Consider the following 26,658-nt stretch of genomic DNA (forward strand, 5'->3'; position numbering starts at 1 on the left):
TGACCTGTTTACGATGCAGCTGTTGTTTTCCCCCATCCTTTAGAGAACAATGTTTTTGTAAACTAGGGACCCCCGAAAGACAATAAAAAGAGGAGGCGGACAGATGCTGTTCAGAGCGGTGCGAGATCTGTAACTGAGCATATCTTGACCGTTTCTCCTCGCAAAGCGAGTAAAAGGAACTAATACTTTGTCTCTCTTTTCTTTTTGTGTTGTTATAAATATTGTTAGGTTGGTTAAACCTGACACAAATAATCTGATGCAGCCCGAAAGACTAAGGCTGCTGTTGTAAAATTAGTTAAATTAAGTAAATGTAAAGTCTCCTTCCAAGTATCATTCATTGAAGGGAAAAACAAATAAACAAACTTAATCACAGGATACACATTTTAATATTAATGAGATTTTATCATTGGCAGCACTCTGACCCACCTGGCTGCTGTGATGCATACAGGCTCTGTCCTCCTGAGGAGGGTCCTGGCTCCTGGTGCAGTTTGTGAGCGGTACACCGCCTTCACTACCAGGCTGAGCCATGACTGGTGTATGCTGTCGATCATCCTGTCAGCCTCATCAATGATCTGAGACACAGACAGGAAGACAAACATTGAACATGACATCAAATAAGATGTGTGGTGCTTATACACATCAGTGATACTGGTTTTATGAACCTACCAGAAACCGAAGATGTTCCAGACATAAGCCTGAGTTTTTGTTGATGTGATCAACCAGTCGTCCTGGAGTAGCAACAACTATGTCTGCTGCGCAGCACTTCACACCCCCTCTTAAAAGTGAAACAGATTGTCAGCTTTGGACTTTCCAGTCTGGCTTGCATTGGATTTGATAATGCCTGTATTAGTACAATGAATCTGCAGATGTCTTTCAACCCTAATGCCAAAGCTCTGCTAAGATGGTAGCCACCGTTAGTTCCGCTGTGTTTACTACAGTATTTTAACTTAAAGGGGACATATTATGCAAAATTAACTTTTTGTTTGTTTTTATACTTACATTTGGGTCTCTAATGGTGCCTTCCAACTGAAAGCGAACGATGCGACAGGAGCAAGTGATTTTCATGTTAACCCTATGTAAAGGGGCATTCAGGAGCGAACACGAACGGTACGATTAGCTCGAACAGAGCAAAGCCATAGGGTAGTGAAACCCACAATGGACGCGAAACGAATTCTGCTGGAGTTGAAAAATGAGTTGAAAAATCTGAACTTTTTGTCAAATTGCATCGCGTCTATAGCCCTCTTTTTGGCACAACAGTTGTCAAACAAGTATGAAACTCACAGCAGTTACTCACGGTGAATCTATGTTTATGTAGGAAATGATATTTAAGTATTTAATTTTCAGATGCAAAGGTCAGCAAGACAGATTTTTAGGTCGCTTATCAGCTGCTTTTACATAATTTTTCAATACTAATCAGCTCTTTAGGCACAAAAATGTTTATTATATGAGGGAGATTTGGACTACTTTTTTCTGTTAAGCTGAGATTTATTTACTCACCAACAACAGATAGACAGGCAATCTGGAGCGGGGATACAGCAGCTGTAGTTGGTCGTCCCCCAACGCGGGGCAGCAGGTTCTCAAACTGGGTCCTGGATAGATGGAAGTCCCGCTGTGAGAGACCATGATCCATATGGTGCTCCAGGGATGTTGACGCCGGCGGCGTTGTTCGGCTTTCCATATATAAAAGCACCGTGAGTTGCTCCTTGTTGAGTTAAAACTGGCAAGCAGCAGATATTTGATGACGCGGTGAAGCGAGTGGAGTGTTATCACGCGCTGGCCACGCAAATTGCTGGCGAAATGTCAGCCAAGCGACTGCATGCAAATGAGGTGAAAAATTTGCTGAAATCGCGATCGATCTGAACGTACCTTAATGCTTCTACAACCAGTCCAAATGCAAAAAGAAAAGACATCAACAACAACATTCAGCTATTTTTTGGCTATAAATGAATATTTTATTTTGACGCCACAATCACAATGGCACCTAGCAATGTTACCCGAGTCCTGCCTCTGCCAGCAACTAAAGCTGAGTTCCACACATGTCTCACCAGCTGGTTTTACCTTATACGTGTTTAACAATGGCTACCCTCAAAGGCAGATGTGCTGTTGTTGGCTGCAAAGACCCATATGTGTCCATGCACATTCCCTCAGTGTCGATAACACAGATTCGTGGCTTCATTTTATTTTTGAGGGCAAAGTTCCAGTCACATTGCCGAAGACAGTACTAGTTTACGCGAATCACTTCACCATGAACTGCTTTGAGAACTTTTATCTGTACACGTCAAGATTTGCAGAAAGACTAAGGGCCATACCGGGCATACCGTCAGCAGCGCAGACTCTGCACACACTGTCCGCGGCGTCATAGTGGAGTGTACCAATTATCTATATTTGTGGTGACAAATTCCTACATTTGCCAAACTTGCTGCCATTGCATCATCGCACGGGGAGGCAGAACTAATTTGCCATGTAGCTTTGAAAAAACAAAAAGAAAAAGTGGTGTTAAAGACCATTAGACCAGACTAGGGACGAAGAAGAGGAATACACCTCTCAGTGCAAGGCACAGACTGGCCGTGACATTGCACGTACTTGCGACCGGCGGCTCAGAGCAGTGTGTCACATATACAGTTCGATGTGGAGACTTTTTCCTTGCAAGCAGGTTATTGTGTGGGGTTGTAAAAATTAACCTTTAGGCGGACATGTCCACGGAGTCAAGTACAACTATGTTTTGCCCTTTAGACTGAACTCCCTACTGTTTGTGGTAAATCTGCAGATGACATAAATGTAAGTACTTTTTGTTGTCTTATACAGGGGTTGGACAATGAAACTGAAACACCTGGTTTTAGACCACAATCATTTATTAGTATGGTGTAGGGCCTCCTTTTGCGGCCAATACAGCGTCAATTCGTCTTGGGAATGACATATACAAGTCCTGCACAGTGGTCTGAGGGATTTTAAGACATTCTTCTTGCAGGATAGTGGCCAGGTCACTACGTGATACTGGTGGAGGAAAACGTTTCCTGACTCGCTCCTCCAAAACACCCCAAAGTGGCTCATTAATATTTAGATCTGGTGACTGTGCAGGCCATGGGAGATGTTCAACTTCACTTTCATGTTCATCAAACCAATCTTTCACCAGTCTTGCTGTGTGTATTGGTGCATTGTCATCCTGATACACGGCACCGCCTTCAGGATACAATGTTTGAACCATTGGATGCACATGGTCCTCTAGAATGGTTCGGTAGTCCTTGGTAGTGACGCACCCATCTAGCATAAGTATTGGGCCAAGGGAATGCCATGATATGGCAGCCCAAACCATCACTGATCCACCCCCATGCTTCACTCTGGGCATGCAACAGTCTGGGTGGTATGATTCTTTGGGGCTTCTCCACACCGTAACTCTCCTGGATGTGGGGAAAACAGTAAAGGTGGACTCATCAGAGAACAATACATGTTTCACATTGTCCACAGCCCAAGATTTACGCTCCTTGCACCATGGAAACCAACGTTTGGCATTGGCATGAGTGACCAAAGGTTTGGCTATAGCAGCCCGGCCGTGTATATTGACCCTGTGGAGCTTCTGACGGACAGTTCTGGTGGAAACAGGAGAGTTGAGGTGCACATTTAATTCTGCTGTGATTTGGGCAGCCGTGGTTTTATGTTTTTTGGATACAATCCGGATTAGCACCCGAACATCCCTTTCAGACAGCTTCCTCTTGCGTCCACAGTTAATCCTGTTGGATGTGGTTCGTCCTTCTTGGTGGTATGCTGACATTACCCTGGATACCGTGGCTCTTGATACATCACAAAGACTTGCTGTCTTGGTCACAGATGCGCCAGCAAGACGTGCACCAACAATTTGTCCTCTTTTGAACTCTGGTATGTCACCCATAATGTTGTGTGCATTTCAATATTTTGAGCAAAACTGTGCTCTTACCCTGCTAATTGAACCTTCACACTCTGCTCTTACTGGTGCAATGTGCAATCAATGAAGACTGGCTACCAGGCTGGTCCAATTTAGCCATGAAACCTCCCACACTAAAATGACAGGTGTTTCAGTTTCATTGTCCAACCCCTGTATGTTTCAGTTTCGTTTTCACATAGGGAGTAATGGTTGGGGGCGTGGCCAAATACCACTAATTTGCATAAAAGTGACAGAGCCCTAAAACGGCTCATTCTGAAAGGAGCTCAAATAAGGGGAAAATGACAAGGTGAGATCTCATTATCAGAGAATGATTTTGTGCAAAAAATGTAATTAATATGTTTTGTATAACCCATAGACCAATCCCAAATGTTTTAATGGAAGTTTAAAATGTCACCTTTAAAGCGGAATTATTCAGTTAATAAATTCTTATGTTTGGGACAGAAGTTGTTTGTGTTTATTCTGTATCTGTGTGCAGGGCTTAGTGTGTGAATTCACTCCCTCTATTGTTCTATAACACCAAACCTCACCATGTATTCAACAGTAAAACAGTAACTGACTGAGAGACTGAGAGCTAATTGGCTATTAATTCCTGATAATTAGGTGCCCCCAGCTTAGTTATTTTTAATTTCAAAATTACTAGCTTGGTTAATAGTAGCCTTTGGCATTTATCGAAAATTATTCAAATCCAAACCACACCTATTGCTGCACAACATAACCATCACAGCCTTGGTTTCAGATATAACCTTCCATAAGATGGGACATTTACAGTATGTTGCTTTTTGAATCCAGGTTTGCCTCCTTACCTTTGCTCCAAAAGTGAGGCACGCTCTGCAGCAAATGACCTCTGACCCACCAGCATGACCACTTTCACAGGAGTTCCTTCGGCATATGATGCAAACACTTTGTAAACCTGTAGCAGAGAACATTAATGCCAGAGACCTGTCAAACAAAGAGTTTGTTAAAAAAACAAAAAGGTTGGAAAGTTTTGACCTGCTGGGCAAGCTCTTTGGTCGGCAGCACAGCCAGAGCCCGGATTTCACAAACCACCCGCTCCATTAGCACCTGTCAGGAAACAAATGTGTCCTTGGAATTAATGCACCAGGACCAGCAATGCTTGCTCAAAGTGTTACGGAGGAGATGTTTGCTGCTCACCTGTATGACAGGTATGACAAATGAAAGAGTCTTGCCACTGCCTGTTGGTGCAGATACACAGATATCTCTGGGTCTGTGACCTCCTCTACCAATAAGAAGTCCATGTTGTGCACCCTCCAAGATGGCCGGGATTACCTCTGCCTGGACTGAAAATGGATCACAGCAGCTCTTTTACTTATGTGTTCTATCAAAACTGCAGATGGTGGAAACATTCATCCACTTTTATTTCGGTTAGAATGAGTAGGAGGAGGAAAAGCAGATAGTGGTAGATGAGGTAATGTCTGAGCAGCTGAGGATATGAAAGAAACATCTGTTCCAGCAGAGAGTCACACTGCAACATTTCACCAGAAAACATCTGACACTGCTTGATACTTGCTCTAGAAGAGAGCTAAAAATGGATGATAACAGAGCACAAGCTCCAGAGCAGAGTTACCTCCTTAACAGAATATTAGCCAGCAGAGAGCAGATAACCTGACAATGTGACCCTAGCTTAAACAATGACAAAGATATGGAAAAAAAAAACAAGAGGCATGTGGACAGCAAACGTTTCTCTTTTCCACAAGAACTTCTTAATTTGAACTTTGTCAGTGGCACAGAATGACCACTTACTCCTTGTTCTGTTTAATTCTTTAAATCAGCGTCTCTCTTCATTAAACTAACCTATCTAACTGATGGATTAGTTTTACGAAGAAACCCTGAAAGGTGTTTTTACTAGAGAGGAAATATAAGAGAGCCTAAAGAATTACCATACCTGTGTCTACAGTGCATTCATATTAATATTTGCATCCATTCCAAAAATGCATATGAAATAACTGAAAACTCCGCTCCTGATCATTCACAAGAACCCCGGCGATAGTAATGCATTATGTTGCATTTGAGTAAACTTGTAAGACAACCCAAATGATGATTAGGAAGACGTGGTAGTTGGAGTGTAGTGGTAGGGTGACTGCATGTATTCCCTCCTTCTCTCTGACCATTGTGGCCGTTATTGTGATTGTCTGAACAACAACAAAGCAGCGTTGAACTTCCAATCCATAATCAGTCCTTCAGATGCTTTTTGAATAACAGGTTAAACATCTACTTTGGCTGCTTTTTGCTGAAACCTTCGTATATCCTGGATGAAGGGGAATCTCACCCATCTTTAACATCACTAAGGACAGAGAAGGGGGCAACCAAGAAAAAAACCCCTACTCTCCCTTGACTATAAATTTGCAGCAGCCTGAAGGGACAAGCCGCCTTCTGGACAGAAATTTGATCGTCAGACCTAACTGTCAGGCATGTTGCTGGTAGCAATTGGCAATGGGGCTGTTTTGCTACCAGTCGTTCTGATACACACATAAAATGATAAAATTATGTTTACTCATTAATACACCAACACACAGTATGGATAGACAACTTTGCGTTAAGTGTTTTGCCCACAGACACTTTAACATCTGGCAGGGGAAGCTGGAATCTATCTCACAACCTTTAGATAGTCAGACAACTAGTTGAAAACGTTCCAGCGAGTTAAAGAGAAGGAAAATGATCCAAAACACATAAAAACTGATTTTAAAATGGATAAAGCACCTGGAATGGCCCTTCCCTGACCTCAACCTCACTCAAAATGTTTTGGAGTTTGGACAATTCAAATGAATACAGTACTACAAATTCTGCCAAAAAAGGGGTAAAACACACATCCATAATGATGTCAGAAAATTGATGGCTACAACATGAATGAGGGCAAGACGCAGCTTGCCATGGGACATTAAAAAAATATATTAGAGAGGGAGTATGTATATATTTAAGCCTTTACCATTTTGAACAGGTAGAAAAACAAAGTCACAGATGCTAATACAGTTCTAATAGATCAAGGGGAAACCAGCTTGGCTTCATAATCAATAATTGAACCCATTACAAATACATTTATTTACATATAAATAAGCACTAAATATAATAAATCAAAAAGCATTGAAGTGGAACCACTGTCTAATCCTGAAAAGGTAGAATGGCCTCAATATTGAAAGCTTTTTTTTTATATTCGATTAACTGTTTAACAATCTGGCCTTAGTTATACTTTGCTCATATTTAACAAAGACAAAGAAATTAGAATAAGAAAACGAGGACTCGAAAAGGGCAACGGTGGAGTGACGAGCTGCAGATCTGCCTTCAGCCAGTTAATTTTTTCACCATAAGGGACAAATTACTTGAAACTGCCAAATGACAGAAAAATGCTGAATGCTTTTACACTATTTAGTAACAAAGTGAAGTGGAAGAACAGTGAAACAAAAGTAAACCTGAAATCATTAATTTTCAGACAGACAGATTCACACAACCACAAAGATACTGTAAATCCATTAAAGGTAGTCCTCTTAGTAACTAGAATAGTCATACTCTAAGCTTTAGATCAGACATTAATATGTAGACTTTCTTGATATTGTAATTTAGATACAATGTTTAAAAATTTCATTTTTCTTATTGCATTGATGTTTCATTTTGTACTTTTCAAATCAAGGTACGTCGTAGTTGTGTTGATTAGCTATTTAACCAGGGACAGGGATTGCAAATTAGCAATTAGCTAGAAATCCTGTACGCAGTGCATTGGGAGCATGTTGAATTAAGTCGTAACAATGTCGTAGGTTCTTCAAAGTAGCCACCTTTTGCTTTGATTACTGCTCCGCACTCTTGGTATTCTGTTGATGACCTTCAAGAGGTAGTCACCTGAAATGGTTTTCACTTCACAGGTGTGCCCTGTCAGGTTTAATACGTGGGATTTCAAGCCTTATAAATGGGGTTGGGACCATCAGTTGTGTTGTGCAGGAGGTGGATACAGTACACAGCTGGTAGTCCTATTGGATAGACTGTTATAATTTGTATTATGGCAAGAAAAAAGCAGCTAAGTAAAGAAAAACGAGTGGCCATCATTACTTTAAGAAATGAAGGTCAGTCAGTCCGAACAATTGGGAAAACTTTGAAAGTGTCCCCAAGTGCAGTCGCAAAAACCATCAAGCGTTACAAAGAAACTGGCTCACATGAGGACCGCCCCAGGAAAGGAAGACCAAGAGTCACCTCTGCTGCGGACGATAAGTTCATCCGAGTCACCAGCCTCAGAAATCGCAGGTTAACAGCAGTTCAGATTAGAGAACAGGTCAATGCCACACAGAGTTCTAGCAGCAGACACATCTCTAGAACAACTGTTAAGAGGAGACTGTGTGAATCAGGCCTTCATGGTAAAATAGCTGCTAGGAAACCACTGCTGAGGACAGGCAACAAGCAGAAGAGACTTGTTTGGGCTAAAGAACACAAGGAATGGACATTAGACCAGTGGAAATCTGTGCTTTGGTCTGATGAGTCCAAGTTTGAGATCTTTGGTTCCAACCACTGTGTCTTTGTGCGGCGCAGAAGAGGTGAACGGATGGACTCTACATGCCTGGTTCCCACCATGAAGCATGGAGGAGGAGGTGTGATGGTGTGGGGGTGCTTTGCTGGTGACACTGTTGGGGATTTATTCAAAATTGAAGGCATACTGAACCAGCATGGCTACCACAGCATCTTGCAGCGGCATGCTATTCCATCCGGTTTGCGTTTAGTTGGACCATCATTTATTTTTCAACAGGACAATGACCCCAAACACACCTCCAGGCTGTGTAAGGGCTATTTGACCAAGAAGGAGAGTGATGGGGTGCTGCGCCTGATGACCTGGCCTCCACAGTCACCGGACCTGAACCCAATCGAGATGGTTTGGGTTGAGCTGGACCACAGAGTGAAGGCAAAAGGGACAACAAGTGCTAAGCATCTCTGGGAACTCCTTCAAAACTGTTGGAAAACCATTTCAGGTGACTACCTCTTCAAGCTCATCAACAGAATGCCAAGAGTGTGTGGAGCAGTAATCAAAGCAAAAGGTGGCTACTTTGAAGAACCTAGAATATAAGACATATTTTCAGTTGTTTCACTCTTTTTTGTTCAATATATAATTCCACATGTGTTAATTCATAGTTTTGATGCCGTCAGTGTGAAGCTACAATATTCATAGTCATGAAAATAAAGACAACTCTGACTGAGGTGTGTCCAAACTTTTGGTCTGTATTGTACATAGTAAAAGAGAAAATGCTTTGCGGTTAGGGTAGCAGCAGCAGCCCTGACTGAAGCAGCTCATTGCCTGACTTACATCACATGTAGCCCGGGGCCAGACGCTTCGCAGGGCTATACCATATTAACACTAGATGCAGCGCAAGTAAAGTTAGACACTGTTGGACCACATGCAGTAATAAATAAATGTTTAAAATCAGGTTGGGTCCGGATTGGACGGCGCGTGGTTCCGGATCCGTACCCTGGTCCGCTAATCCGTGACCTCTGCTATAGGGGCAATTTTTTCTCACTGCAAGTCATTTCCGCTCCCATCATTTATCAGGTGAGGGCCGTACAGGCACCAGAAAAGAGCTTAGGAATAAACATTTGGCATTTATGGAGCCCATGTAAAGGGTTGAACTAAGTTAAAAAGCAGCGTTATCATACTGCATAACACAGGCTTCACTATTAATAGTTGTTTCCCCAAGTAAAGCTACAAATAACCCAGGCTGATGGCCCACAGATGCCTCTGCTGTACCTGGGAAAAAGTGTTGAATTCCATTGGTCTCCAGTTTCCTAAGGAGCTGAGCAGAAATCCCAGAAGCAGAAGAAATTGGGACCAGGTTCAATTTAATGTCTCTGTGAATCATATCTGGCTCAGCTAGCCACTGAGGCAGGACCATCTTTACCTGTGGAAAAAAAAACAATGTGTAAAGGATGGAAGGAATCGTTATTTTACTGGCGTCATGTGGTCCTTTCCTTATATGATCATACCTTATGGACAGGTCTGCTCTCAAAACCACCGAGAACAGGGAATCCTGTAAAGGCAGATGAGTCGTTTTTTGAGTCCTCTGTTTCACATCTGAAGCTTTCAGGAGTAACACCCTCGACTGAGTTACCTAAGATCCAAGGACAAGACAAAATAAAGGTTTACAATAACAGACGCTACACAAAAAGGAACAAAAAAAAACCCCAGAAAGAACCGCTTGAAACATTACAGTGTAATTAATCTACAACAAAACATTTAATACCTTTTGGGTGTGTCTTCTGTTTCATCTATAAATGTTCAAACTACTTCCACCTTCTCCATCCATAGATGAGATGAAGAAGCAAACATGTTTAGAGATGTTCTGGTTCCATTACACTTTGGTTACAGACTCAAGCATCAGACAGATGCCATCTTAAAAACTAGTTATTTTATAATGTATAGTACTGTGCAGAAGTTTAAGGCAGGTGTGATTTTATGCTGTAAACAAAGAATGATTTCAGAAATATAAATGATGGTTGTTTATTATTATCAATTTACAAAATGGTAAGTGAGTGAACCCAAACATATAGCCAACGTCATTACATGAACAAGACTTACTGGAAGTGATGGTGTGGTCCCCACAGAGCCCTGAACTCAACATCATGGAGTGTGTGTGGGATTACATGAAGAGACAGAAGGATGTGAGGAAGCCTCCATCCACAGAAGATCTGTGGTTAGTTCTCCAAGATGTTTGGAACAACCTACCAGCCGAGCTACTTCAAAAACTGTGTGCAAGTGTAGCTAGAAGAATTAATGCTGTTTTGAAGGCAAACGGTGGTCACACCAAATATTGACTTGATTTAGATTTCTCTTTTGTTCATTCACTGCATTCTGTTGATTGATGGAAATAAATGATTAACACTTCCAGTTTTGAAAGCATTCTTTGTTTACAGCATCTTTTCACACCTGCCCAAAACTTTTGCACAGTACTGTATTTACTGTAAAGAGCCTTTTATAATTTGCAGTTTGCTTTTAAACTATGATTTATTAAACATATATTTAATATACTCAGTGGTAATGAATGACTCAAACTTAAAATAAACCAGGCCCAGAAACAGCATAGCGGTAAAGACATATATTTCACATGCGTCAATCTAAAAGCATATAGAGAAAAGAAGAAAATCCCACCTGACTGTTGATTCTTCTGCTTCTTATCTGCACCTCCTTTTCTCTTCTTTTTTCCCACAGACTTGGAATTCTCATCTGTATCACACAGAACTCCCACTTCTGATTTCCTCTTATTGTTGTGTTGATGCTTTCCATTGCTTCGTCTCTCATTGCTGGTGGTTGCTGTAACTTTCTGCTGCTCTGTTTGTTCTTCAACAATACATTCTCTCTGCTTTGTTAAACTCTGTCTTTGCTTCTGTTGCACCTTCTGCTGTAGTTTGGTCAGCAACGCTTGGGAACGGGACTCCTTGGAGATGACGCTATCCTCATCGTCTCCAAGGTACCTAAAAAAGATCAACACAAAGATGTCACAACTACTACAGAAGTAGGATCTTAACCTTACATTGATTAATTCATGTTTTAACAAAATGCAGGCCTTGACTGATTGTAGACTTTTCTATACGTCCATATTTGTTGCTTACGATATTTAACACCTATTCACAAACCAGAAAGTCACATTTGTTGAATCAGATTTTAATATACCAAGTCATTTTTTTTTCTTTTCAGTTTTACTGGTATTAATTAGAAACTGGCTCAAGATGCTCCAGGACTAACTGTTATGCCTACCTGTTCACAAGAAACAGAGTCATTTCTCTGAAATATCAAAGAAATTGTTAACAGCAGCGTGTATTCCGTTAAAAGGTTGCCCAACACTGAGACCCAACCATCCAATGTTTTCTCTTCTTCCAAACGGCTTCGGACTACTCTAATAAAATAAAACAACCTCGCGTCTTTTTCACGTGCGTCAGGCGCGAGCTTATGACGCAATCAAGTCAGTCGCAGATCATCTTCTGGACGCAGCCAAGTCATATAATATTTACCTATTTATTGAAAGCAAAAATCAATATAAGTATGGCCTTTATGAACTCAGATATAACTTATTGATCTGACATTAAAAGGCAGATGTTAATTATTGATAACAATCATACTAAAATATGAAATCCTTATTACCCACACCTCCATGTGTGGGTTAGTCCGCGTGATGACGTTATCCAATCAGATCAAAGCTGTTTGTATTCAAATTGTTCAAATAGTCAGTAGAACTGCACAGTGCTATGCTAACGTCCGTTCTTAGTTCGTCGAGTTGTGTGGTTCCGCGACAAGAAGACATGGCAGCAGAGTCAGCTGTTAAAGTTTGTGTCCGTGTTCGTCCTGTTGTTGCGAGGTGAGTTTTCCTGAACCAAGTCACTTAGAGAAGAAGAGATGGCGCGTCTTCATCTAAAGCTGACGGTTAACTCAGTGTCTCTCCTGCAGTTTGTACTTGTGTTAATAGCCTGTTCATATTAAGCACTACGATTGTCTTGGGTTACATTCTGCTGAGCTGTTCATGCAGGACACAGGTTTGCGGTAGTTTTTAGCTCCAATCCAGGATACGTAGAGACGACCTAAACTCGCCAATGCCTGCTCTCGTTACTGTAGGTTCTGGTTCTGTTATGCTAGTGGAATTTCCAAAGTTCGATTCGTGACAATCGTAGGCTCCCCAACTCTGTAGGACCCAGTCTTGCCATAATAAAGAAAATGCAGAAATTAATACATTTGCTGATAAATGATTTACTCGCGCCATAAATGGTCGAACAAATTATTTACTGTTTTTTCTTTATGTCAATTTATTGCTGTACTTTTCCTAACCCTTCTATTTCTTTTGTACTCCCATACAACTATATTTACAAAACAATTTCTTAAATATTTATGTCTTTACATACATTTTACCATCTGATATAGCCCTGTTATATTTTCTCCCCCGTCGGATTTCCCTTGATTCATTTATTTCCATCATTCTTTGTTAACACAGCTTGGTCTCTTGTCTCTTAACAGTAATCTGGAAATGTAAAAACAGGAGGGGGGGTTGTTTTTTTTATGTACATAGAAAGTTTTAAGCCCTCTGATCATCAGTACTGGGTTACAATATTTTTATTTCTTTTAATTTTTATTCTTGCAAAGTCGTGGCAAACAGTTTGTAATTAATTTCCATGTTAATTTATGTCAAATTTCCTGCAAAGATTATTGTATAATATTTATATTCTGGTACTTATAGATATTCACCACATTATATTCACTTTCAGCCACAACAAACTGATAACAGGGTTTTTAAGGGTAACTGTAGGAGTTCATCCAACTTGTTTGCCAAAGATCAAACATGGACTAAAATGATTGATGAAAGAGATGATTTGTGCTTCATTCCTCTCTCTCTCTACTTTCCTCCTGTCCTCTCCATCCATTTAGCCTCCTTTTTTAATTCCTGTGGGATTTGGGGCTGTAGTTGATGTATTATTTGAGCTTTTGGGATGTTAATCGGCTGCTCCTGGATGTTAAACAAAACCAATATTGTTGCTAGGTTTATGCATCATATCAAATGGTCATGTATCAGTGAAAATCTTTCCAGCTGCAGATCATCTAATGCTAGAGGGAATATTCATCCAGAATTAAACAATGTTTCAGCCAGAAAAAGGAGGAAAAAAAGTTTTTTTTTTTTTTTTTTTTTTAAGAATAAATCAAATTGAAAGAAACAGAGCTACCACCCACTGCCACATTAAGTGGTGTAATTCTAGAATCAAGAAATCCAAATTTTTTCTGTCTTTCTGTGGTCTGTTGTTTTGGTTTCTCATTATTACTATTCTTTTCTCAGGGAAGAAAGAGCTGCTTCAGAAAATGCAGAGTCTGTCCAGCTGTTTTGGAAAACCGATAAGAAATCTGTTCGTCAAATTGATGATGGAAATTCCAGCAAGTGCTTTAATTTTGGTATGCTTTAAATCATAAACTGCTTTAAAATGGTTTGTTTGTTGATCCAGTAACATGAATTTACTGTCCAGTTTTCTGTTGTCTACAGACAGAGTGTTTACTGCTGAAGAATCTACAAGCCAGCTGTACCAGGATATTGCAAAGCCTCTGGTTGTATCCACTGTTGAAGGTTACAATGGTATGTAATGGATAGTCTGATTGTTTTAAGTGATATTTGTACTGAGGTTTTTCCTTGAGTTTCCGTTTATTGTTTTGTCAACTGTTGTACAGTGGTTGTGTTTTTTGTTATTCACCTGGCTGCAAAGCATATTTTCTCACAGGGACAATAATGAAGTGAGGCTAATATAATGAATTCCAATTGAATAGTTGTATCCTACTCACTTTAGTTGCGTGGCTTTCTTTGATTCATTTTTGTGTATCTCTACTTGTTTGAAAGGAACAATATTTGCCTACGGTCAGACCTCGTCAGGAAAGACATTCACAATGATGGGCTGTGACAGCAATCCGGGAGTCATTCCTTTGGCTGTAGATGATGTCTTCCAAACTATTAAAAATGTAAGGACTCTGTGGGTGTGGTTTGGAGAGATTAGTCATCTGGCAATTGGCACGTTGAAACTTAGATTCCTTCCCTGCCATGTGTTGATGTGCACTTTGGCAAGGCACTTAAATGTATACATGTTAGCTTTTGAATGTGGCTCAGTAAATAAGACTTATGTTGTAAAAGTGAGTTGTCAGTGGGACTGGAAAGCACTATAAAAGTTTAGTCCTTTTACCTATTTACAGTTTGCTGTGCATTTACAGTTCAATGCTAAACAATTTCTTCTCCTTTTCAAGTTTCCAAACAAAGAATTCCTTCTCAGAGTGTCTTATATGGAAATATACAATGAAACTGTGACGGATCTGCTTGTTGATAGCTGGAAAAGAAAACCCTTGGAAGTTCGGGAAACAATCAATGTAAGTTTAGTTTTCATACCGCGGTTTAAAGCCCTTACAGAGACTAAAAACATTAGCTTTATTTACATGCAGTATGGGAACATTGCAGTAAATATGTTGTGTAACAGGCTTGGCTTCCTTTCTTGGTGAGTGTGGGTTTGTGTTAATTGTGCAGAAAACAATCTATGTGGCTGATCTGACTGAGGAGCTCGTTACATCTTCTACACAAGCCCTCGCCTGGATCAGAAAGGGAGAAAGTCAGAGCTTATCCTTTTTTCTTTAGTTCTTCTTGGATAGCGCTAACTGCTAGCTACGTGTCAATGCATATTTATTTTTATTTTGTATATTGTGCCTCCACAGAGAACCGTCACTATGGAAAGACTAAAATGAACCAGCGGAGCAGTCGCTCACACACTATATTTCGTATGGTAAGCAACCTGCAGCTCTGAATGCAGTGTATTTGTAACTGTAATGTTTTCTAACATTATTTAACTTATTTATCTAGATATTGGAAAGCAGGGAAAGGGGTGATCCAGCATCTGGGGAAAATGCTGATGGAGCTATTATCGTTTCCCATTTAGTAAGTTTTTTTTTTTTTTTTGAATTGCAGTCTTTAAACATTTATTGTTTCCGTTTTAAAGGCAAGTTTAAATTGTCTTTTAGAATTTAGTGGATCTAGCTGGATCTGAGAGAGCCAGTCAAACTGGAGCGGAAGGTATAGACACCAACTGTTGATTTATTTCTTCAATTTAAGCCTCGTCCACTCAGTCATATGTTTGGAGTTTACACATGAGGTGTTTATTTTTTATTATTATTAAGCTTTCACCTTTTTTTTTTTTTTTTTAATCCATAGGTGCTCGTTTTAAAGAAGGGTGCAATATCAATCTCAGCTTGTTCACGCTTGGACAGGTGATCAAGAAACTTACTGATGAAAGCCAAAAGTAAGTAACAATAAATATTCAGTGTTCGTCCATTGCCTTAAAGAGATATCTTTTGTTTTCTCGATCTTTCATTAATGCTTTAAATACTTCAATTATGCCTGTATTCCCAGCCTTCTGACTTTGTAGCCTTGAAAATATGGTTTTAAAAATGATTAACTGCCTTTTTCCAGATGTATTTAGAAAAAAAAATCTGAATCATGAAAGTGTTTTATTGTATTCACTCTTGAAGTTGTTACAGTGATAGTATTAATGAAAGTTTGTCTTGCTCTTCGTTGGATACATGTTAACAGAGCAGCTTTGCAGAGTTTAGCTTTGGTTTTTAATTTCTTTTTTTTTTTTTTTGGTTTATATTCAAACAACAGGACTTTCTCCAAATTATTTTTCACATAATAGGTAAATAAATAAAAAACAGACCAAGTGCTGAAATCTTTTTCGGTTTAAAAGAAATAAATTTGATGTGACTGCTAATGCAGTTTATTTGCTTGCATTAAATACAATCATTAAGATTCCTTCTCAATGATCCCTCTTTTTTTTTTTTTTATGTTTTTTTTTTTTTATGTACTGATTGCTGGATTTCTTATGCTGCTTCTTGCTGAATATTCTCCAGGGGCTTTACCAACTACCGAGATAGCAAACTGACCCGCATCCTGCAGAACTCCTTGGGAGGCAACGCTAAAACCGTTATCATCAGCACCATCACTCCTGTTTCTTTAGATGAGACCCTGAGTACTCTGCAGGTATGTTATGGTGGACATCTTTCCTTAATTCCATTATACTATAACTTATTGTACAATTTTGAACATCTCCTTTTACATTTACACTACCATGATCCAAATTGAATTGTAGTTTTTTAAGTTTGTAGTATTAAATAAAGGTTGTATCAGAATTCAAAATATACACCACTGTATCAAAGAAACATTACAGTATTTAAAATAAATTCTAACTTTATTTTTTACTAGTTTGCAAGCACTGCAAAGAAAATGAAGAATGACCCTCATGTGACAGAGGTATCAGATGATGGCGCGTTGCTCAAGAGGTATCGTAATGAGATTGTAGACCTCAAGCGTCGACTTCACGAGGTACGAATAATTGGCTAATATGACCAAGCACTTTGGATTTGACTTTGATAAAATTGCCTTTACTGGATCTCTTGGATTCACATCTATTTCTTACAGGTGTCTTCTGTCACACAGACTACTGTGACAGAAAAAGAGGTTCTCTCTCAGTTGCTCCAAGAAAAAGATCAGCTCCGGAGAGAACAAGAAGACAGGATTAGGAACCTTACTAAACTGCTTGTCACCAGTTCCAACCTTGTCCATGTTCCAAAGGTAACTATCAATTTAAGCACCGCTTTCTCTGCACTGTCCATGTTAACAAGAATACAAACACTCTTTCATTAGATGCCTAAGCGCAGGGTAACATGGGGAGGAAAGCTGGTTGAACATTCCCATCCATCTGCCTGTGATGATGGGATATGTGGTATGAACATGACTTTTGGCTGGAAGAGGAAAGCTGATCGTTCCTGTTCCACGGATCTAAGTGAAGGTATGGAGCAACAGAAAATCTAAATATGCAGAGAGAAAGATTAAAAGATTTTTGAATGGTTTGATGATGGACCTGCTGGGTTTTGACAGCTGATGAGGACTTTTATTCTCACTGGGGAATTCCTGAGGAGCCATCAGATGAAATGGAGATGAGTCAGAGCTCTGTGACTGTTCGCAGCTTTGGAGACAGGTGTGTTTTTGAGCAGTTGGGCTTTTTCGTTTTTTCTTTTTCCTAGATCACATCAGCATCACAAAGACATAAGTGATAAAGGCATATAGCATACTGATTATTCATAAGTTTAAACTGTTTAGCTAGCATGACTATAGTTATGGAATCACCTGCTTCTTACAATTCACGTTTTATTTTTTTAAAATCTTTTCCAGCCCCAGAGACCTGGTCTCTCCTGAACAAATAGTTGGATTTTCAGAGAAAATATCTAACCTGGACTTGCAACTCGAAATTGAGAGTCAACAGAGAGAGGAGGCTGTTAATGTAGAAATATTAGATGGCCAAGTAGAAGAGCTGCAGCGGCAGGTTCAAACAGAGGCTTTGCAAAAACAAGTAGCTGTGAAGGAAAAGCAAGCAACAGAAGTAAGACTGGCAGAAGTGGAGGTGCTGCTGAAGAATGAAGTTAAAGACAAGCTGGAGGCTTTGGAGAAAATGCAGACCATGGAGCAAAGACTTGCAGGGCTGGAGATGCAGCTACAAAGTGAAACTCAGCAAAAGCTGGATGCCTTGTTGCAAGTGCAAGCAGCTGAACAGAATATTGCTGAACTGAAGCGGATTCTTGATACTAAAGCTCAGCAGAAGCTGGAAACCACTGACATGCTGGAGTTAAAGGTATCTGAACTTGAGAGACAGTCGGAGAAGCAGAAGATTACTGAATCTGATCAGGTAGGATAAAGATAGATCCACAGGTGCTTTCTTTGAAGCAATGTTGAGTGTGTAGTGTTCTTGGTAGTTGCTGTTCCTTAATAAAACTCTATTAGCTGAAAGACAACTTTATTTCTTCACACATAACCATGTTCCTTTCACCACTTCCAAAACTCTGAGTAACACATCTGGCTTTTTCACTGTAAAAGCATACAAGCAAACATTTGAACAAAGAACTGCCATCTTAAACACGACACTGCATTGATTTCTAAATCCTAATCTCCCTTTCTATGTAAAAGTAAAGTTGGTGAAATATTATTATAATAATCTTTATGCATTAACTGTCCAACAGTGTTGTGAACATAAAACATCTGGTTTGTTCTAACAGTGGTTTCAATAAGTTATTATTTTTTGTTGATTTTTCTTTTAGAGGGTCTAATAGTCAGACCTAGTTTTTAACAGTTTCCACTCGGTCTTGTAACACACCAGCTCAACCTCATGTGTATTGATAGATTTTTTTTCATGCTTCTTATTTCTGGCCAGAGGTATTTCTGAGACTTTGTTGATTTTATTGCATTAACAAGAAAATGGCTGTCTGTCGCGCAGACTATTGATGAAGCATGTTCTCTGCAACTACTGTAGTTGTTAGGTTAGAAAAAAGCATAGCCAGAAAAGGGTCCATCAGTTTAATCGGACATAGCCAAAGTTTTGCCATTTCTACCATTTGACGTAATTGTGTTTGGTGAGTGGGTGGTTAAGCGATGTGTAGAAATATTTATGGAGCATCGGGTTTGATGCTCCATAAATAAAACTGAATGGGGTCATTTCAGTGTATTTAGGTGAGGTTTAGTTCTCTTTATCATTGTTTATTGAAAAGATTTGCATGGCTTCTGCACATTTTCTCTTCACGTCAAAAGTTTGCTTGGATTTACAGTTTCTCGCACCGTACATATTTTTGTATATGGCAAAAACATGTACATGCACAACGTTTTTGTGCGTACACTCGCCTCGTACATGAGGCCCCTGAGCTGCTGACAATGGCCCAGCAAAGACTGCACTTCCAGAGGGTGTTTAGAAAAACTTTACACTGATGGAGGAACTCATTATGCTCTCAATAGAGCACTGACAAAAGTACACCAGCAGTGTCTGTGTGTTGTGCACCAGCTATACAAGGACTCAGAAGAAAGTGTGGTCCAAAAGATTGTTGGCTGCCCTTTTTGTGTGCCAAAAGCCCAAAACCTCACAAGGGTCACAATTTGTTTGAACTGTTGTCCAGCAAATGCTATTGATTGAGACAAGGACAAGCAGATTCAAAAACTGTTTCCATCCAACAGCAATCCAACTCAATGTAGACAGAATTTAGACTGATATGTAATAAAGGGAATGGTACAATCAGTATGAATATGTGTAATTTTTATTTTATGTATTTTATGCACAATAAAGGAAATTCTAATAATCAGCTTGTGATTCAGCTCAGCAAAAGACTGGTGATGAGCTATTCATTTGATTTAGTTGTGTTGGATAAAATATGCATCTTAAGTTGTATGATAGTAACTCTTGAGGATTGGACTTGGGAACCCCTGTTCTAGATCACACTTGTCATTGTTTCCACACAGTAATACCTGGAGCTTGTTAGCTGAAATTTCACATATTGATTGTACATCCCTGCACTGTTTTCTATAGTCAATGCTGTTGCTGCCCTTTACTTTAGTGTGTTGCTTGAAAGCAGGGGAATCTTTGCTCAAAACATTTGAGTTTCAATATGACATTTTGGGGGGAAAAAAGTTGGTTTTTTTTTTGGTATCTTTCAGAGGAAGGTAAGAATTAGTTACTCTGTTACATTTACTTGGAAAAAAGTATTTCTCTTTAGTTATTTTTAATTTTTTTCGCTTACTGCTGAGTAATGTTCTTTTGAGGTAATGCTACTCTTACTCGAATTCAATTTCTGGCTACTCAACCCACCTCTAGTTAATTCACTGAATGACAAATGTGATAACACACTTTAACACAAACAGCTGGTTTGCATCAGGTGCATTTTTGTTTAAAAGTGAGACTTGTGTGCATTTTTCAAATGCTATTTTCTATCCGCTGAACCTGTTCTCATTTAGAGGTTGAGTTACCAGTATATTTTGGCAGAGGAAATACTTTGTACTGTTCTACCATATATACCGTTGTACTCATAAATTTACATACCCTGGGGGAAGTTTTTTTTTTTGCCATTTTGAATGATGAGACAAATAGTTTTTTCCGTTATGGTTAGTGGTCGTGTGAGGGTATTTATTGTCAAACAACTGTTTCCTCATTTTAAATCACAATGACAACAGAAACTACACAAATGACCTGATCAAAAGTTTGATGTCTGATAACATGCTCCATTCATCCTGCCATCAATTTTGACCAAGGTTCTTGTGCCTCTGTAGCTCACACATCCCCAAAACACCAGTGATCCACCACCATGTTTTACAGTAGGAATGGTGTACCTTTCATCAAATGCCTTGTTGACTCCTCTCTGAATGCAACGATCTCATCTCTCCAAATTACTTTCAGAAAATTTGAGGCGGGTTTCTGTGCTGTCTGGTGTATTGTAAGCGGGATACTTTGCGGCATTCGCGTAGTAGCTGCTTTCTTCTGGGAACTTAACCTTGCAGCCCATTATTCTATAAGTGCCTCCTTACTGTGCATCTTGAAACAGCCACACCACTTTTCGTTAGAGAGTCTTATATTTCAGCGGAAGTTATTTGTGGGTTTTTCATGGCATTCTGAACTATTTTCCTGGCAGTTGCTGAAATTGTGTTGATGGGTTACCTGCCTATGGTTTGGTTTCAACAGATTCCCTCTTTTTCCACTACTTAATTAGTTTGAACACTGCTGATTGGCTGACATCTTTTTATATCCCTTTCTTGATTTATACAGTTAAATTACGTTTTCCCACAGATCCTTTGACAATTCTTTTACCTTCCCCATGACTCAGAAATGAGAAACATCAGTGCAGTACTGGATGAAAGATGCAAGGTTCTGTCAGGAGCTGAGAAACTCCCTGACCTTTTATGCACAAGCTGATCACAGGTGTGGATACTTACCTTTAGTAGCCATTCAGACCCATTTATGTCAACTTGCGCTCATATTATTTGGCCAAAATCACAACAGTATGAAAACCTTTTGATCACGGTCATTTAGGTAGTTTCTGTTGTAATTATGATTTTTTTTTTTTTAAAGTAAACATAGTTGTTTGAAAATAAATGGCTTCACACAACCACTAATCAATAATATTCTGAGAAAAAAAAATCCCACCAGTGTATGTAAATCCATGAACACCACTGTACATTACTAAATTTAAGTATTAGTTTTAAAAGCTTTATTTTATGAAAAACAATTTTGCAATGTTTGTTGGCTGTGCCCGGATTTATTTTGTAGTGTTTCTTTTTATACGTCCTTTTTTTGTTCTTTAAAATACCAGAATTTGCACATCACTTTATTTTTGTCTGATTGCATAAAGTTGGGCAAACTAAATCAGACTTTTTAATCAGTACGTCAATTGCCCTTTCGCCAAATGTTTTACCCTTATTTGAGTAATGCTTTGGATGATTACTTTTTACCTCTACCTGAGTAAAGATTGAAGTAATGCTACTCTTGCTACCCACCTCTAGTATTTTTAACCCATTTAGTTTATTTAGATTCCTCACTTTCAATTGGGAGGTATTTTCTTAACACGGCTATTCAGCCATTCTTGTCCACATACAGTAGGTGCATGCAATAGTGATAATTGGAGAACCAAAGTAATCTGTCACAAATATTTCTCCTTTATTATATGACTCTGACATACAGATGTACTCCAGTACATCATTCAGGTTTTGTCCTCTGTGAGGTTAAGCCTTAGCCCAGTGAAATGTACTTTAACAAACTGCACATTTAGATCTGCCTCCATGCTTGTGATTGGGATTAGTATAAGGGAGGGGTGTTTGCTGTTTCTCAGTTCAGGACCATCTAATATTTTCACATTGAAAGTTGATATAGTCTCCTATAAATACATGACTGTCTCTTGTAATTCAAAGTTAGTGTATTGTTTTGTAGCTTCAGTCCTTCTGTTTCCTTAGGAAACAAGCCATCGAGCTTTACAAGTAAGGTGTCCATTCCAGTATCCTCATTTAAATGACCTACCAGTACTTCCATCTCAACTTTTCTTGCTCCTTCAGAAACGTCAGTCAGTGTAACAGCAAATGCTTGCTTTTTTTTCCTCAGTTCTGTGACTCTGGTCCAGCATCGATTTAATTCTTTTAGCTCTAGTAAGACTTTCATCCTCAAAGGTTGGCAGGACACTGTAGTTGATAACAATGTTACTGAAGTAAACTGCCCATATTAGCAGAAAGACTACCTTATTTCTTCATTGCTGGATTCCTTTCAACACATGTCAGAAGCCTGAATAACGTAACCGGTCTCTTGTTCATGTTCAAAAGGTTCCACATGCTTTGACAGATGACTGCATATCACAATACTTTTTTCTATCTGAAACTTAACACTTCCAGCTCTAATACTAATGTATTGTCTTCCAGATGAGAGAGGACTTTGCAGAGTGTGTTCTACTGTGTGAAACCTTGGCTTCTGAGAAGGTAATGATGGGCAACGCTGCTGCTGCTGAGGCATCATTTTCCAGTTTAGTGATTGGGGGGGGGGCACAAAATAATAGAATTAATTTAAACAAGGACATTAGTCCTTTTGTGTTGTTTGTCAGTTCTGATCTATTAGCTGAAGATTTTACTTGTCATATTTTATGTTGCGTTTAGCAGAAGCTTTTAAACCGAGCGACTTATTTAATGAGGATATAATAATCCATTTAATATCAAAGCTAACAATAATCTATTTAGGAATACCACTAGTCAGGTTCTGTCAAGGGTAACGGTGTAGAAATATAGTGCAGACAGAGGGAAGTGCTGAAATAATGCAGTAGAAGGGGTAGAGAAGTGCAGGGTAGGTTATACTCTTTGATAAAAAGCTGGGTCTTAAGAGTTTCTTGAAGATGAACAGGGACACTACTGTTCTGGTAGTGTGCGCTGGGTCAATTCACCATCGTAATACAACACATTAAAAGTCTGGATTATTTTGAGCGCGGTATAAGCACTGCTCAGAGGGTCACATGCTCTGATTCTAGTTAATTGGTTGGGGAATGGAAAAGGAGTTTACTTTTTAATGTTCCAGTGCCAAAGACCTGGTACATGAAAGCTGTTTAACATTGGCTTTTTACTTCAGTTTTATGGGGACCAAGAGGGATACTTTTTAATAATGTAAAGTTAAATGGGCTTCATTACTTACAAAGACATGGTTTATTCCAAAAATGGCTGATGTAAAAATATTTCAGTAAGGAGAAACACAAAAGTACATCTGTCCTGGATTTTAGATTATTTTAAACATCTGTTCCACAGGAAAAGGTTGTTGCTGAGCGAGACCGTCTGAAATGGGAGCTGGAGATGATCCGAGAACGCACTCAAAGTTTAGAGAAGGAAAAGGCTTCTCTCTTTCAAGAACTGAAAGAGACGAGGGATTTGGACGAGTTCAAAAGTCTGGAGGATAAGTTCACGAAGGAACATGAGGTCCTTTTTTATTAAATTTTTTTTCCTATAATTACTCTGTCCCCAACAGAGTAATGACAACCACTCACGTTGTTTTATGATGTGATCTGATAAATGTTGCATTTGTTCTTCACCTGTACTACTGTGTATTTGCAGACTGAATTACAAAACGAAATATCTAGTCTGAAGAAGGAAATTGAGTCATCTGAACATCAGTTGCAGGTAATGTCATGTTTTTTGTTTTTTGGGGGGAGTAAGAGTTTTCTTAAAAGCAGAGAGGGTCTTAGCCACTAAATTTAAACTTGATCTAAGACCATATGACAGCTTCTTGTTGGGGAAAATGACTTGTACTGTGGTTTATATAAAGCCAAGACAACATTTTTACATGTGTTCATGTTACTCACAACATTATGTTTTCAGTTGTAATCTAGGATTAATTCTAGCTTTTGTGTAAAACATTTTTTTTTTTTGAGTATATTGGCTAACAGTTATGTTGCTACTTGATTGTTCCACACCTTCTCTTGCTTTCATCCGGTTAAATGATGACATTGATCATTATTGGTCTGACTTCCTCCTGAGGCGGTTCTCCACAATAGTAGGAAAATATGTGCTATTGTTAGTAAATTTCACATTAACTATATGACTTATGATAAATACGTATACAGGGTTAATCTTTGTGCTTTGGCTGCATGGCAAAGATAGAGCTGAATAATAGTCTATCCAGCTACCGAGGGAAAGGGTTTAATTCCTTATTCCTAATCTCAACAAATGTGTTGTGAGGTTGTTTTTTTTTATTGAATAAGTAGCTTCTGGCCATCACATCCTGCTTTATTATTGTGCCAGCTAAGTTGTTTTTAGTGCTTTTCTTAACACCTTTTTTATCTTCCAAAAATGTTAATGCTTTTAAGTACTAACATTTATTGCAGTCTAGGCAGTTCTTCATAATATGTGTATTGCATACAGTGATGTTGCATTAACAATAAGTTTGCCATTTATTGTGCAGGCTGTTTTTCAGGTGATTACTAGATGTAAAGGGTATTTGTATCTTGGAGAGAAAGTATGCAATGAATGTGTTTTTTGTTTTTTTACTAATGGAGGGAGATGTTTCTCTTGCTCTCTTTAGGGAAGATTATTACACACTGCATCAGTTAAAAAAACTATGAGCTATGTGAAAATGCAACGAGCACAACTTCGCTCCTTGTTTGTGGCTCTTAACCTTTAAGGCCTTAAGACTATATTGCCCAAACCTTCATGGGTGCATAGAAACTTGGCAGTGAGTGAAGTTCTTGTGTTTACTTCAGAGTATCACGTTCACCTATGTTTAAAACGAACAGAAAATGATTCAGTCCTTTTTACCCCTTGATTATATTTACAGCATTCAATATCAGTGCAAAAAGAATATTTATTTGATCACTTGCTAATTTTAAATGTTTGCTCACTTTCAAACAAAAGTACAGTATCAAGGTTTTATGGTAGCTTCATTTTGAGAAAGAGAATTTCAACAAAAAAAACTGTATTAAATGCAGTTACATTTTACATAGAAGTAAAAATAGTTTATTCTGTTATTGAGGGATGTTGATCTTTGGTCCTACCTCAAATAACTTTATTCGCAAGAACAGCAGTAGGACGGTGGTTGTAGCTGGTCAGCAGGTTTTAATGGTTCTCAGCAGGGATTTTGAACATGTTTTTCGGATCGACTCACTTCTTCGGCTTTTCGATTAGTAACAGTTCTATTGAACCTCTCGTACCATGGTGCGTTGCTAAGTACGGTTCTCTGGTCCATTTCAGGGTGGGTTCACACAGGCGTGATCCACTCCTGTAACTGGACTCTGGTACAGTAGAAAGCGCTCCAAAGGTTTGGTGTAAAGCATTGTAAAATTATTAGTGTAACATGATTAATTGAATTTCTCCAGATGACCCTGACTGCCAGCAAGGAGAAGATGGAAGCTGAGTTGAATACACTAAGTCTCCAACTTGAGATGGAAAGGTCCCGCTACAGAAAAATGCAAAGTGATCTTCAAAAAGAGCTGAATGTTGCATTTGATGAAAATGTAAAGCTCAATGCTCTGCTAGATGGCAAAGTCCCAAAAAGTAATGTAAAATGTGGATGCTGATAGATTTTCTTGTGTAATGTCAGTGGGGATTTCTAAACTGTGGCCTTTCCCCAGATCTGTTAGAAACTGTGGAACTCGAAAGAACGGTGGCCAGCCTGAAGAACGAGCTGGCTATATCTCTTGAAGCAGAGAAGGAACTAAGATCTCAACTTGAGGAGCAGACTCCAGTTCAGACACTTAAAGATCAGGTGGAAAGCTTGACAAAACAAGCGAATCCTATAGATGTCGCCTACTGGAATACTGAGTCCTTACTAAACTGCCACATAACATTTCATATAATTTCTGTTTCAGATTGGTGACCTGACTGAGGAGCTGCAGGTTATTACAAAGAATAGGGACAACCTACAGTCAGGTCAGGCTCAGCGTGAGCAGGAAGCTGAGCAGTTCAAAGCCCTGCTGCAAGCATTAAAGACAGAAAATGTTCAAATTCAAGCCCAACTTGTAGCCTGTGCTCGGAAAGAGAATGAGCTGAACCAACAGTGTGCTGATGTAACAAAGCTGCTTAATGCACAACATGCAGAGCAGGAGCAAGCTGATTCTGAGAAGAGTCTGCTTGTAGTTTCTCTGGAGGAGAAAGACACAAAGGTGAGCTAAAAACGGTGATTCGGGGCTACACAGTTTGGTGATTTTGTCTCTATACTGCTTGATTCTTTTGCAGTTTTTGTATTAAATGGTGGTATCTTATGCCACTTTGTAACTGCTTTAGGGACGTGTGTATTTATTTATTTAATCACTTTAATAACCGTTAATCTAAAGGGGTTTTCTTGAATCTACTCTCTGGCTGCAGTTTTAGGAAACTAAAATTTCAGTATCATTACTGAATATTTCTTTTGACTATTTGTTATTATCCCTGTTATTG

General features: G+C 39.1%; 2 protein-coding genes across 8 annotated transcripts in view; one reads left to right on the forward strand and one right to left on the reverse strand.

Moving 5' to 3' along the window:
* Positions 1-11,832, reverse strand: part of ddx51 (DEAD (Asp-Glu-Ala-Asp) box polypeptide 51) — a 28,298-nt gene extending 16,466 nt beyond the window's left edge. The window contains exons 1-9 of the mRNA XM_047387317.1: positions 11,658-11,832; positions 11,052-11,374; positions 9,890-10,014; positions 9,654-9,804; positions 5,072-5,217; positions 4,910-4,981; positions 4,723-4,829; positions 667-775; positions 427-572 (exon numbers count right to left, since the gene is read on the reverse strand). Of these exons, the coding sequence (XP_047243273.1) occupies positions 427-572; positions 667-775; positions 4,723-4,829; positions 4,910-4,981; positions 5,072-5,217; positions 9,654-9,804; positions 9,890-10,014; positions 11,052-11,374; positions 11,658-11,680 (1,202 nt within the window). The 5' untranslated portion in view covers positions 11,681-11,832. The remainder of the gene's footprint in view (positions 1-426; positions 573-666; positions 776-4,722; positions 4,830-4,909; positions 4,982-5,071; positions 5,218-9,653; positions 9,805-9,889; positions 10,015-11,051; positions 11,375-11,657) is intronic.
* Positions 11,833-11,993: 161 nt separating this feature from the next.
* The window catches only part of cenpe (centromere protein E), a 56,873-nt gene continuing 42,208 nt past the window's right edge, over positions 11,994-26,658 (forward strand). For all 7 annotated transcript variants that reach the window (XM_047387310.1, XM_047387312.1, XM_047387311.1 and 4 more), the window contains exons 1-22: positions 11,994-12,255; positions 13,717-13,829; positions 13,918-14,007; positions 14,266-14,384; positions 14,664-14,783; positions 14,938-15,019; positions 15,123-15,190; positions 15,268-15,342; positions 15,426-15,477; positions 15,616-15,703; positions 16,311-16,440; positions 16,663-16,782; positions 16,879-17,031; positions 17,104-17,248; positions 17,338-17,437; positions 17,632-18,142; positions 22,672-22,728; positions 23,539-23,706; positions 23,842-23,907; positions 25,599-25,776; positions 25,854-25,987; positions 26,091-26,384. In XM_047387310.1, the coding sequence (XP_047243266.1) occupies positions 12,146-12,255; positions 13,717-13,829; positions 13,918-14,007; positions 14,266-14,384; positions 14,664-14,783; positions 14,938-15,019; positions 15,123-15,190; positions 15,268-15,342; positions 15,426-15,477; positions 15,616-15,703; positions 16,311-16,440; positions 16,663-16,782; positions 16,879-17,031; positions 17,104-17,248; positions 17,338-17,437; positions 17,632-18,142; positions 22,672-22,728; positions 23,539-23,706; positions 23,842-23,907; positions 25,599-25,776; positions 25,854-25,987; positions 26,091-26,384 (2,973 nt within the window). In that variant the 5' untranslated portion in view covers positions 11,994-12,145. The remainder of the gene's footprint in view (positions 12,256-13,716; positions 13,830-13,917; positions 14,008-14,265; positions 14,385-14,663; positions 14,784-14,937; positions 15,020-15,122; positions 15,191-15,267; positions 15,343-15,425; positions 15,478-15,615; positions 15,704-16,310; positions 16,441-16,662; positions 16,783-16,878; positions 17,032-17,103; positions 17,249-17,337; positions 17,438-17,631; positions 18,143-22,671; positions 22,729-23,538; positions 23,707-23,841; positions 23,908-25,598; positions 25,777-25,853; positions 25,988-26,090; positions 26,385-26,658) is intronic.

Source organism: Girardinichthys multiradiatus, chromosome 15 (genome assembly GCF_021462225.1).
Source record: "Girardinichthys multiradiatus isolate DD_20200921_A chromosome 15, DD_fGirMul_XY1, whole genome shotgun sequence".
NCBI classification, from domain to species: domain Eukaryota; kingdom Metazoa; phylum Chordata; class Actinopteri; order Cyprinodontiformes; family Goodeidae; genus Girardinichthys; species Girardinichthys multiradiatus.